The 12,346-nt window shown below is 40.6% G+C and overlaps 1 protein-coding gene across 1 annotated transcript in view; it reads left to right on the top strand.

Annotated features, from left to right (window-relative positions):
• Positions 1–12,346, top strand: part of Csmd1 (CUB and Sushi multiple domains 1) — a 600,818-nt gene that overhangs the window by 504,198 nt on the left and 84,274 nt on the right. The window contains exons 43-44 of the mRNA XM_036209300.1: positions 2,135–2,281; positions 5,529–5,717. Coding sequence (XP_036065193.1) covers positions 2,135–2,281; positions 5,529–5,717 — 336 coding nt within the window. The remainder of the gene's footprint in view (positions 1–2,134; positions 2,282–5,528; positions 5,718–12,346) is intronic.

The following is a 12,346-nucleotide window of genomic DNA, read 5'->3' as shown; positions in this document are numbered from 1 at the left end:
AGCAGTAAGGGGTTTGATGGGAGATGAGCAGCTCTTGAAAATGACTCTTGCATTCTGTCATTAAAAATGACATTTAAAGTATGGTGAACTCAGGATAATTTCCCAGAGGCATTTTGTTTCTGAGGATACATGATCTTGTTGAACAGCCATGAGCAGATACCACACAGCTCATGCCTCTGCCCTCTTCTGTATAAAGTGGGGTTATCACCCTTCTGTCACTTAGCAAACAATCACAGGAGACTATCTTTCATAAAAAGAAGAATCCTTTCTGGGGACCCTCTATACCATCTCCACACTTGTTTATACTTGGTTGGTTTTCCTTGCATGTTCTTGCAATTGCTATAACCAAGTCCCTGTGATAGAGAATATTTTCTCAGACCTGGAGAATAAGAATCAAGAATCCAAGTGTGGGGAAGCTGATGTCCCTGAGCCTCTCCTTAGCTGCAGATATGTTGTCTTCCTGTAGTCATCATGTGCTTGTTCTCTGCATGTCTGTGTCCCAATCTTCTTATAATACACCATTCAGGCTGGATTCAGGCCCACCCCTGCAAATTCATTTCAACCTAGCTCTCTCTATGTAGAACACATTTCCAGGGGCAGTCTCTTTCTGAGTTCTTGGAAACAGGAATTTAATGCATGTTTGTGCAGAGTCCAACAGAGCCTTGCACAGTTTCATTTGGGGAAAGTCACTAGAAATGGTTTGGGAGTAAGAGGAAGTAAAGCTGTGGTTTGTCAGTATTTTTCCACAAATGGAAATTCTATGTGTGATTCAAACGTGGGTGTCACTCGCTCTGATAACTTTAGATTATGAAGAGCCACAGGATGCTCATTCACCAATTCGCTTATGTTTCCTATGCACAAACTTGTGAAATGCAGAAAAGCCAGTAATGTTTTTAAGACAAGGCAATGTTGTTGCATCCATTAATAGAAAAGGAGCTGAACAGAACTCTTGTTTCTACACAGTGGTTTTTCTCCCAAGTGATGTGAAGATGCAGTCATAAGAAGTTACACTGGATGTTTAATAACTTTGCTGTATAAACATTTTGAAAACTTTTGAATATACAGAATATATATCAACCTAACTTTTATCTGATTTTTACACTTACTGGGCCTTGCGCTTGTACATAAGTGAAGCCCAGAGAGTCCTTTAGAATGTCCACTGATGCACATGTCTGCTTCTAGCTCTACTGTGGAGACTAGTAACTCAAAGAAAGAGTTAAATGGGCCAATGTTGTGAATGTTCTTATAGTTACTCATTTCTTCACTCATCTGTCCATCCATCCATCTATCCACCAAGCTACCTATCCATCCACCCATCTATTTATCAGTTTATCTACTCATCTACCAGCCCATCTATCCATCTATCCATCCATCTATCCATTTACCCATATACCAATCAGTCTACTCACCCATCCACCCACTCAGCCATCTATCATCTCTCTGCACATATGTTTCTTATGTTGAACACATTTGAATGTTTCAATCATTTTGTGATATTAATCTACAAATGGGTACTTTTAGACACCTTTATGCTATACTTGGATTTATCTATATGTATATACATATATTCACTTTATTAATTTCAGATACTATATAAATTTAATTTCTCCTCATGATATTTCCAGCACTTAAAGAAAGTTTTGCTCCAAGGTTTATCAAGATCAATAATATTGGAATATACATATTTGCTCTATAAATAACTTTTGTTCCTATGTGCTAGAGTTGATGAATTAAAGCTTCAATTTTACTATATATCACCAACTTGTTCCCCAAAGTGATTGGCCTAACTTATACTTCACTGATATTGCAAGAAAGCTTTTGGTTTTCCATATCTGCATTATATTCTAAGTTGTAATGATGAAAATATGTTCACATTTTCAAATGCCACTGTTTCACTGATGTATTTGACTCATTTCCAGAGTATGTCATTAGTAACTTATGTACTTGGCTCCCCTCCCCAAAGTTTTATTTTCCTTAATTATGTAGTGCATTTGTTGTTATTTTCATTTGAATTTTATTGTTAACTTTGGAAATAAACAGCTATATATTGTACATATGTTTAATCAACAACTATGAATGATCTGCATTTTGTAGGCACTCACATCTAAATGTTTTGTTTTTCTGCTTTATTTAGGTTCTTCTGGGCAAAGTCCTCTGTTAGTGGTCTTAAGTGGGAACCACACGGAACAATCCAATTTTACCAGCAGAAGTAACCATCTATACCTTCGCTGGTCTACGGACCATGCAACCACCAAGAAAGGATTCAAGATCCGCTATGCAGGTGACTAGTAGGGCCTGGACATCAACTAAAAGGGTTTTCAGTACCACATGTCTTCATTAACAATAGGTGTAGATTATGGTATACATCTGACTTCTGGCAATTAATGGCCAGCAAGAGGGAGAACATAGAGGAGAATTAATCTGAGTGAGAGACCCAAACTAATAAGCAAACTTGATTAATATTTTAAAACATCTTGATGAGAGAGTAAATATTAAAATTTTATACCATAGACAACAAAGACATTTCCTTCAAATTATAGTAATGTAGTCAAAATTAGCATTAACATTGGGAAAAAATGATAGTTATATTGCCATAAATGGTAAAAACTGTAATCGGCTGTTGTCCCTAGCATGTTACTTTATCTATATTGCATTCTATATATTTCTTTATCATTACAGCATGCATACACTTTATATACTAGTCTATATTTTGTATGAACATTTACATTTAGCATACATATATGTGTACTTCCATATTAAAATCTGAGTTATTTTATCTTTAATTGATATTCTTTAATCATTGTCTGTAAGTTGTTCTCTGTGTTAAATTGATGGAATCTTCAAGCACATTAATGGAATGTTAAACCCCATGTACAATGATCAATGTGATCCGACATACACCAGTGTTTCTGTTACCCACTGAGAGCACAGGGAGGTTAATTCCTGGGAACAGATTAGTGATGAAGCACAAGCTCTAAGTTCCTCTTAGTTGGCCGTAAGTGGGAAAGTCCTGGAGATGTGTCCTTGGAAAGATACCATCTAGCATATTAGTTGCAGGGTCTTTTGAAGGGCTTTTCTTCCCACTGGTGATTTGTGTTTTCAGGGCAGAGATCAACCTTGGAGGAGCAAGATGAGTGTTGGGGGCTGGGAGTTTCTAGCCGTCTCTAGTTAAAAGAGATTAGAAAGCCTCTCCAGCAGCCAGGCTTTGACATTTGAAATGTGGTGATATAGCCAAGGAATATGGTATGAGAACAGCAGGAGATGTGGTGTGGGGACAATGAGCAGGGGATTCAGACATTCTTCTCTTGAAGGTGTGATTAAAAAAAAAAAATCAGGCCAGTTTTACAGACAGCATCTGAGTAGGGGTTGGATTAGCACCCTTGTTCTGAAGAATGGATGATCACACTTTTTAGCCTGTTTGAGTTTATTCCCATGTGCAGAGTGAATAGGGCAGAGGAGGTCATGGTGAACAGAATATATCTCATATCATATGTGGTGAGTTATTTAGCTCACTGACATGAAACACATAACCTCTATCTTCCAAAGCATATTTCCATCCATGGGGCAACAGACTCTTTAATCCAGCCACATCAGGAGGGAGGCCATGAAATGATATGTTTTTCCATGGAGATGTTCCTGCATGTGTCATGTATTAATGTGTATATACGTAATGCATATACACTCATGCATATGATATGTGTAATATACATAAACACAGACTTTCCCTTAAAATTCAGAGAGACTCTGTTGTCTGTTAGGAGTTCATCAAGAGGTGGGCTAGTGTGCTCCAGCCCATAATATATGGTACACATGACCACATCCTACATATCTGCCCATTACATTTGCCTGGTACACGTGTTGTAGATCTTCCCAGTACAGGCCTGGGCTTTGCTCTATGTGATGGGAAAGTGGGTTGTTCAGAAAAGGAACTGGGGGTTTCTAGCACTGAACTCTGACTGTATTGTTACTTTCATTTATTGATGGACATTCATGGGATTATACAATATAGTAAAAACAGATTAGTAAAGACAAAATAGCTGTGTTTCACTAAATACATAAATAGAATATAGGACCTTTCATTCATCCAAATGTATGCAGCAGATTGTGGCTTTAAAACTAATACCTGTTGGGGCTGGAGAAATTACTCAGTGTTAAGAGCATTTTGGACTCTTGTAGAGGATACTGGTTTGGTTCCCAGAGCTCCCAAGACTCACAGCTGCTTGTAACTCCAGTTCCTGTGTTCCAATCACTGAGGGCTACTGTCTGCATGTGATGTGCATACAAATACTCAGGCCCATAAAAATTGTGTGTGTGTGTGTGTGTGTGTGTGTGTGTGTGTGTGTGTGTGTGTGTGTGAAATACTAATCCTAGGAATCTGGAGAAATGGCTTATGAACAAAGGACACATACTGATCTTTTAGAGGACCCAGGTTTGTTTCCCAGCATCCATATGGTGGCTTATAACCATTTGCAACTCTAGTCCCATGGTATCTGACCCCTGTAGCTGGAGAGCTTCTCTCCAGGTGCCACCAAGCCCCCACAGTCCCACAACCCACGTCTAAAATAAACACACAGACCCTTATATTATTTAAACTGCTTGGCCATTAGCTCAGGCCTGCCATTGTCTAGCTCTTACTCTTATATTCAGCCCATTTCTATTAATCTATACTTTGCCACGTGGCTTGTGGCTTACTGGTACCTTACATCTTTCTTGTCCTGGCGGCAGCTCCAGTGTGTCCTTCTCCCTTCCTGTTTTCTCAATTCTACTCTCTGTTAGTCCCGTCTATACTTCCTGCCTGGCTACTGGCCAGTATTTTACTTATACATAGTGTTATCCACAGCAGACCTCCTCTTCTAGGCTCCAAGTATACCAAACACATACATGGTACATAGGCATACATGCAGGCAAAACACTCATACATATAAAATAAATATAACCTGATGCCATCTATGAGTTTAAAAATGTCTCCCAACAAAGAGGATACTTTCATTGCTAACACAGATTTTTGTTACTTGAAGTTCCACATTTTCTACATTTGAGCAAAGATTTTTTAATTCAAATTTCATGGATTATAAAAGAAGTTTCATGTCTATATCATAGCACAGTCCATCAGACCACTAAACAAAACTTTATGTTCTTGATTGCAAAAAATGTTCAATGCCTGTTGTCTTTGTTCTAATCATTCCTTTCTGAAGATGTAGAGAATGTTTCTGTTGCAGATGTAGTGCCCTAAGCAATGCCCCATCACTTCTCACCCTTGTCTTTAGGAGAGGGAGCCTGAGGGTACCTCATGGGGAACCCACTGTGAAAATCTATTACTTTCTGGCCATGCTGAAGTCAGCATCCTACCTAGTGCTGAATCACAGCATCAGGTCCCTGAGATTTACAAGAAAACCTTGTGGGGCTTTTAGATTCTTATTTTAAAAGATTGCGCTTGCTGCTCATTTCCCAGCTTCTAGAGATATTTTGTTGGCAGCATGCCTCTGTCCCATGTTGGTTTGTAAACTGTGTTTTTTCCTATGTCCCAGCTCCTTACTGCAGCCTTACCTCTACACTGAAGAATGGTGGCATTTTAAACAAAACCACGGGGGCAGTGGGGAGCAAGGTACATTACTTCTGCAAGCCTGGATATCGAATGATTGGCCACAGCAATGCCACCTGCCGGCGGAACCCAGGGGGCGTGTACCGGTGGGACTCGATTGCACCACTTTGCCAGGGTAAGAGACAGTTTCCCACCTAAGCCGGGATTCCATTCATTGTTCTGATTTTAATTGTTCTCCAGAAATTGAAGAGATTGTGCATGAGAGCTAATGAGAAAATATCGGATAAAGGGCACCTTAGGAAGGGAACACTTGGCCAGGAGGTGGTGATGCACGCCTTTAATCCCAGCACTCAGAAGGCAGAGCCAGGTAGATCTCTGTCAGTTCAAGGCCTGCCTGGTCTACAAAGTTAGTTCCAAGACAGGCTCCAAAAACTACGCAGAGAAACCCTGTTTCAAAGAACAAAACAAAACAAACAAACAAACAAAAACACTTATTTCAGCTCATGGTCTGAGGGTACGGTCCATCCTGGCAAGATGGTGTGCTGGCTCTAGGCTGTGATGGGGAGAAGTCAAAACTGCTTGCTCATATCTCTGGACAAACATGGAGAGAGAAGGGAATACTAAGTGCTCAGCTACCTCTGACCTGTCTCTGTTTTTCATTCATCCAGGCTTCCAAATCATGATGGGGTGGGGGGACACTCAAATTCAGAATGGGTCCTACTCCCTGAGTCAATCCTCCCTGCAAGAACTCTTGCCAACACACCCAGTGTGTGTGTCTCTTTGGGATTGTAAATCCAGTCAGGCTGACAGCTGAGACTTACCGTCACAGCAGCTTTCTGATGGCACAGTTAAGCTTCGATTGATAAGGCAAACATTGCTAACATTTGCAGAAGGTTCCCATGAATCTTCTCTGCCTGAATTCAGAAAATGAACAGCAGTCCCTAGGCTGTGGCTACAGTTATTCTAATTATAACGTGCTCTTTATCTTGAGTTTAAAAAAAAAGTTATTATCCCATTAACATTCAAAATAACTTTTCCTGATCACTGTATGATTTCAAAATAACCCTACCCCCTCAAAAAAAAACAAAACAAAACAAAAAAACTTGCTTCTTCTTTTTAAACACTTTTCCTTTAAGCTACAATGTTTTTTTTTTTAATTTTCTTTGACCATTTTAATCTAGGGCTTATAAATGTTCATTTCCATATTCCATTTTAAAATTTTATCTAACAGATGCATAGAAACTAAGTTTTCATATAAAGCAATTTAATTTAGACTCAAGGGACTGAGGTGGCCACATTTTCAGTTTTGTCTTGAGGTTTATATTCACAATGAAGTTGCTCAGCCTCTGAATGTCAGTCAGTAATAAGATATGGATGAATCTTGAAACCAGCTGCCTCATTTCCTTTCTACATGAGCTTTTCAGTTTTCTACAACTGCTGTATGAAGGAGTAACCGATGCACATCATGTTTGTATGTCTTTAATCACATCCACCGTTATCAGAACCTTACCTTGGTTTATGCTTTCACCTCTAGAAATTCTTCTTTAATAAAAGATAAACATTAAGTAGCTCCCAGTAGCTTGTCCTACTAGAAGTGCTAAAGGTTTTCCTTCAAAGGCAGCTACTTTGACAAGGAACAATAATACTTCTTATTTACTTTACGACTGTCAGTGCATGAAGTGGCACTGAGGTCACTCAGCTGCACACTTGTCCACTCAGCAAATTTAAACACAGGAATACATGTGTGGCTTCCTAAGATATGTATTTGAAATCATATAATTCCCTTAAGAAGATTGATCTTGTGTCAGGATCTTTGGCTGTTTTCATTGACTTTGCTTTGGTTCTAGTCTTAGTGAATCCAGTATGTTGATAGGAATGTTAACTTAGATGAAGACTCAAGGAGACACAGGGAAGTGTAGGTTTCCTGATGTCAAAAGAATACCTAGTGACCTTATACCTTTTCGGGTCTGTAAAATGGGAGTTTTGACAGTTGGTTTCAGAATTATTGAAAGGCTTAAGCACAGAGGTACACTATACCTTCCAATAGGATAGGAAGGTAGCTAATGTCACTGAGGCTGGAAGGTGATTCACAGGGCACTTGCTCCAGGCTCACTCTGGATCCTGGGATCCCACATGGCAGGGCTGGGACCCAGCCTTGTCCATGAGGACTTGTCTTTAACAAGTGTCTCACTCACTTTGTTTCCATCCTGATGGTCTGGACGGGTAGAAGCATCAGGCCAGATGTATTCTATGGGCTTCTGAGAAGTAAGGATTGTTTTTCTCTCTTAGCTTGACCTTTTAAATGATTTCTCTCAGCAAAGCTGTCTTGGTTTTTTATCCTCCCTGATAAAGCCAGGCATATCTCCTGTCCTGCAGCCTTCATTTCCTGCCTCAGAGCAAGAAACTCTGCCAAGCAGCTGTTTCATTATCAATACACTGATCTTCATCTTGAGGAGCAGCCTGCGCGGGAGCTGAGATTTCCTGCACTATCTTGGAGATGCAGTTAAATGGGAGCATCACAGAGCACGCTTTCAAGCTGCCCCTGTTACACAGAGCAGTGCCCACACAGCTGTTTATTTGAAAGCTCATGCTCGGAGCCCTGTGTGAGCTGGAGCTTTGGTAGGGGGTCGCCTCCGTTTGTTGTCTACTTGCTCTTTGCTAGCGTTTCCATGGGCAACAAAGTAGGAAAAGGATCTTGCACGTAAACTACACAATTAAGCTTTTGTTCTTAAAATCAAGCCTTTAAGACATAGGCCACTGTGGTCTGTTGCCAGAGCTTAGTTTATTCAAAGATGGAGAAATATGAAGAACAGACCATCTTTGATTGGAGTGATTGCTCTAGTCAGTAGAATGAAAGAGTTTGACCTTGAGAGTATATTAATGTCCTTGAGCAGTTAATGACTTCATATCTTTAATAAGTCATGCTATACTTTTCAATTCTAATTTGTTTAAAGAATGATTTTTAAAATGCACACTGAAATGAACCAGACCCAAAAATCTATGTATCTCAATGAACTTCTACATTAGCTCATTGTATCAGAAAGGCTGTGGAGGAAGCAAAAAACATGGATGGGTGAGAGCTGTGTTTTCTAAGGTTCTACTTATGCTGCTCTTTAAGTGTGTGAATATGAGTACCTAAGGATGATGCTATCCAAAAAGTCCTGAGTGAGAACATTTGAGAATCAGTGACCTCCATGACCTGTCTCCCAAACACTGCCTATTTCCAGAGCTAGCATCTTCCTGAAGGCCCAGGAACTCCACCTTTAAAAAAATTAATAACAAAGCATCCTTTCAAAAGCTAAGGAATTATATTTGGAGCCCTAGAGTATTAATCAACTGGTCAATTAATTGGTATATTCATTAAGTCATAGCATTTTGTAATTATGTACATGAATCACATGGCTTAATTGTGACCCTTGACTTCATTTTCATCTGCAAATTTACTTCTATAAAACTCTTCTGTCCTGAGAGTAACTCAGTAGCTCTAGAAATGTAAATTTATATAGAAATTAGTGGAAATTTAAATGCAAAATTACACATGATGAAAAAAAAAAAAAAATGCTGGGCAATACTGTTACACGCCTTTAATCCCAGCACTCGGGAAACAGAGCCAGGCAGATCTCTGTGAGTTCAAGGCCAGCCTGGTCTACCAAGTGAGTTCCAGGAAAGGTGCAAAGCTACACAGAGAAACCCTGTCTCAAAAAACCAAAGGAAAAAAAAAATTACACATGATGACTTGGAATTCTGAATATGTGCCTCACCAGCCCCGTGTGTGTCTGTGTGTGTGTGTGTGTGTGTGTGTGTGTGTGTGTGTGTGTGTGTGTAGATAGATTTAGGCAGTATGTGAGCCACACTCTAAACTACAAACATGTGAATACATAAGGCCTATTTAATCCAGACTTCCAAATGGCATCAAGCAAACTGTAAAGTGTGGTTCATTCCAGTGGCCTTGGATCAGGATAGAGCCAACTCATCTTACAAGTTTGAGACAAGTGTGTTACTCCCATGATTTAGTGAGGGAGGCTTTCTAAGGATGTGGACCTGCAGGGGTTCTGGCCTGAGGTGTGGTTTCATTATCTATAAAATTCCAGAACAGACACTCCCTCACTTGTTTTGTTTGAAGTAGTAAATGAACATGTTGGCATGAAGTCCTTCCATAGCACATTCCAATAGGTCCCTGTTGAAAAGGAACTCCCATATGATGCCAACTCATATTTATTATTGTCATTGGGTTTTCAGTGAGCACTTGCTAACTTGTCTAAAGACAGCACATTAAAGGAGCTGAGCAGGTGGCAGCTTCCTCTTCCTCGTGGTAATAGACTGTATGGTCTGAATGCTTTTTATAGGAACCAGACAATAAATCCTGTCTTCTCCGGCCATATATAGTCTATCCTGTTGTATTTGTCCTTAATTTTTCCATCCTTTTTAGTGTATGAGTTGTGAACAATTCAGCTGCAGACTAGTTCTGACTGATGAGTTTGTGTCTGACAGCCTTTGGAGAGATAGGATTAGTCAGTCAAGCTGAGGTCATACTTCCAAGCACAGTTCTATCACTCACCAGACTGCAGATCCTATGTCAGGCATTTCCCCAAGGGGGCATCATTTCCCTGTATCTTGTAACAAATTAAATAATAAATTTTCCCTGTCCATGCTTAGTGCAGACCAAGTACCATAAAATGTGGCTCATGATTAAAGTAATAGCGAGGATGTATGTGCAAATTCATTTCCCATAATGTAGCTGGACAAGAGGGTTATGAGACCCCAGGTTGAGAATGGCCACAGAGATCATCTGTGTCCCTGGCATGAAAGAAAATTCTATGATATATCACTAGGGCTTGCAATGGGGATGTAAGCATGTTATATAGCATGTATATTATAGTGTAAAAGCTAGTGATAGAACCTGGCATTTGTCTTCCATTTCTGGGATGGGAAAGGGTGGGGAATGGCATGGACAGGAAAGAGAGGAGTATCTCAGAACTTTTGTTCTAGTATGCAGGACTTTGATAAGGATGCCTTTGAATTCAATGAAAGACCAAGGTGGAGACAGTCAAAATCCTGGGTAAATCGGACACAGAATAATTGATGGCTTTTCACTAAAGGGACAGTGCAGTCTTTACTTGCAACACTGACAGTTCACAAATGCCATGCCCTCTATAAGAAATTATTATACTGGGACATGAATGGGTGACAGCCCCACAGGTGACTGGAGGACAAACCCTGTTGGGTACCTAGGAATGAGTGTGGGGTGGTCAGGGACCTGGCTTGGGAAGATTCTTGAAGGGTTGAAAGTTGAAACATTCAAGACAAGCATGCTGTCCAGTGTTCGCAGAGAGCTGGATGTGATAGGGTGTCAGGACAAGGCATCTTACCAGACATTGTCCTTTTGGAAACCTGTGGCTTCCCCTGACACTGTCAGGAGGATGTGGGTATCTACACAGAGATTTCTACATAAGCAAGCATGTGCTTTGTCACATGTGTGTTTTCCATCTGACTATGTCATGGTGATGTGAAGAAACATTCTCTTCATTTCAACTCATCACATCCCCACTACAGTCCATCCTCTCTCTCCAGGAGTTACTCTGGGATCCTGTATTCCATCTCAACATATGTGAATTATTTCTTACCCTTTCATCTTTCCATGACTTCTTGATCAGGAGAATCTTAATCTTCCAATGTTTACATATGCTGAGTACTTGAAAAGGAAAATTCAGGGCCAATGGATATGGAGGCACACACCTTTAATCCTATCATTGAGGAGGCAGAGGCCAGCAGATCTCTGTGAGTTTGAGGAGAGTCTGGTATACATAGTGACTTCCCGGGATAACAAGGGCTACCTAAATAAAACAACAAACAACAAATAAACCACGACAACCAAGGAAAGGAAAATTCAAATTCTGGTTAATTTTGATATATTATGTTTTTATTTATTTGCAAGCCTTTTTCCCCTCTATTAAGAATTTTTTATTCATTTAATATACTAACCACAGACAGATTTCCCCCCACTCTCTTCCCTCCTCCAGCTCCCTCGCAGCCCTTCCCCCCCAACCCAACCCCCATTCCTTCCTCTGAAAAGGTAAGGCCTCCATGGGGAGTCAGCAGAGCCTGTTACATTCAATAGAGGCAGGTCCAAGCCCCTTCCACTGCATCAAGGCTGTGCAAGGTGACCCACTATGGGCACTGAGCTCCAAAATGCCAGCTCATGCACCTGCAATAGATCCTACTGTGAGAGGGCCCCTTAAGAAGATCAAGCTACACAACTGCAAAGGGCCCTAGTCCAGTCTCATGGAGACTCGACAGCTGTTGGTCTAAAGTTCATGAGTTCCCACTAGCTTGGTTTGGTTGTTTCTGTAGGTTTCCCCATCATGATCTTGATGCTCATAGAATCCCTTTTCTCTCTCTTTGACTTGACTCCTGGAGCTCAGCCTGGTGCTTGACTGTTAATCTCTGACCCTGCTTCCATCAGTTACTAGAGAAAGACTCTATGATGACAGTTAGGGTATTCACTGATCTGATTACTGGGGTAAACCAGTTCAGGCACCCTCTCCATTATTACTATTAGTCTAAGCTGGGGTCATCCTTGTGGATTCCTGGGAACTTCCCTAGCACCAGGTTTCTTCCTATCCCCATGATGTCTCCCTCTATCAAGATATCTCTTTCATTGCTCTCCCACTCTGTCCCTGTTACAGCTTGACCATCCTCTTCCCTTGTGTTCTCATTCCCCATCCCCTGCCCTCCATTGCCCACCCCCAACTACCAGTATACTCAGGAGATCTCATCTATTTCCCTTTCCCAGGGTGATCCATG

This window comes from Onychomys torridus, chromosome 17 (assembly GCF_903995425.1).
Source record: "Onychomys torridus chromosome 17, mOncTor1.1, whole genome shotgun sequence".
Classification (NCBI taxonomy): domain Eukaryota; kingdom Metazoa; phylum Chordata; class Mammalia; order Rodentia; family Cricetidae; genus Onychomys; species Onychomys torridus.
This window is presented reverse-complemented; position numbering and strand designations above follow the sequence as displayed.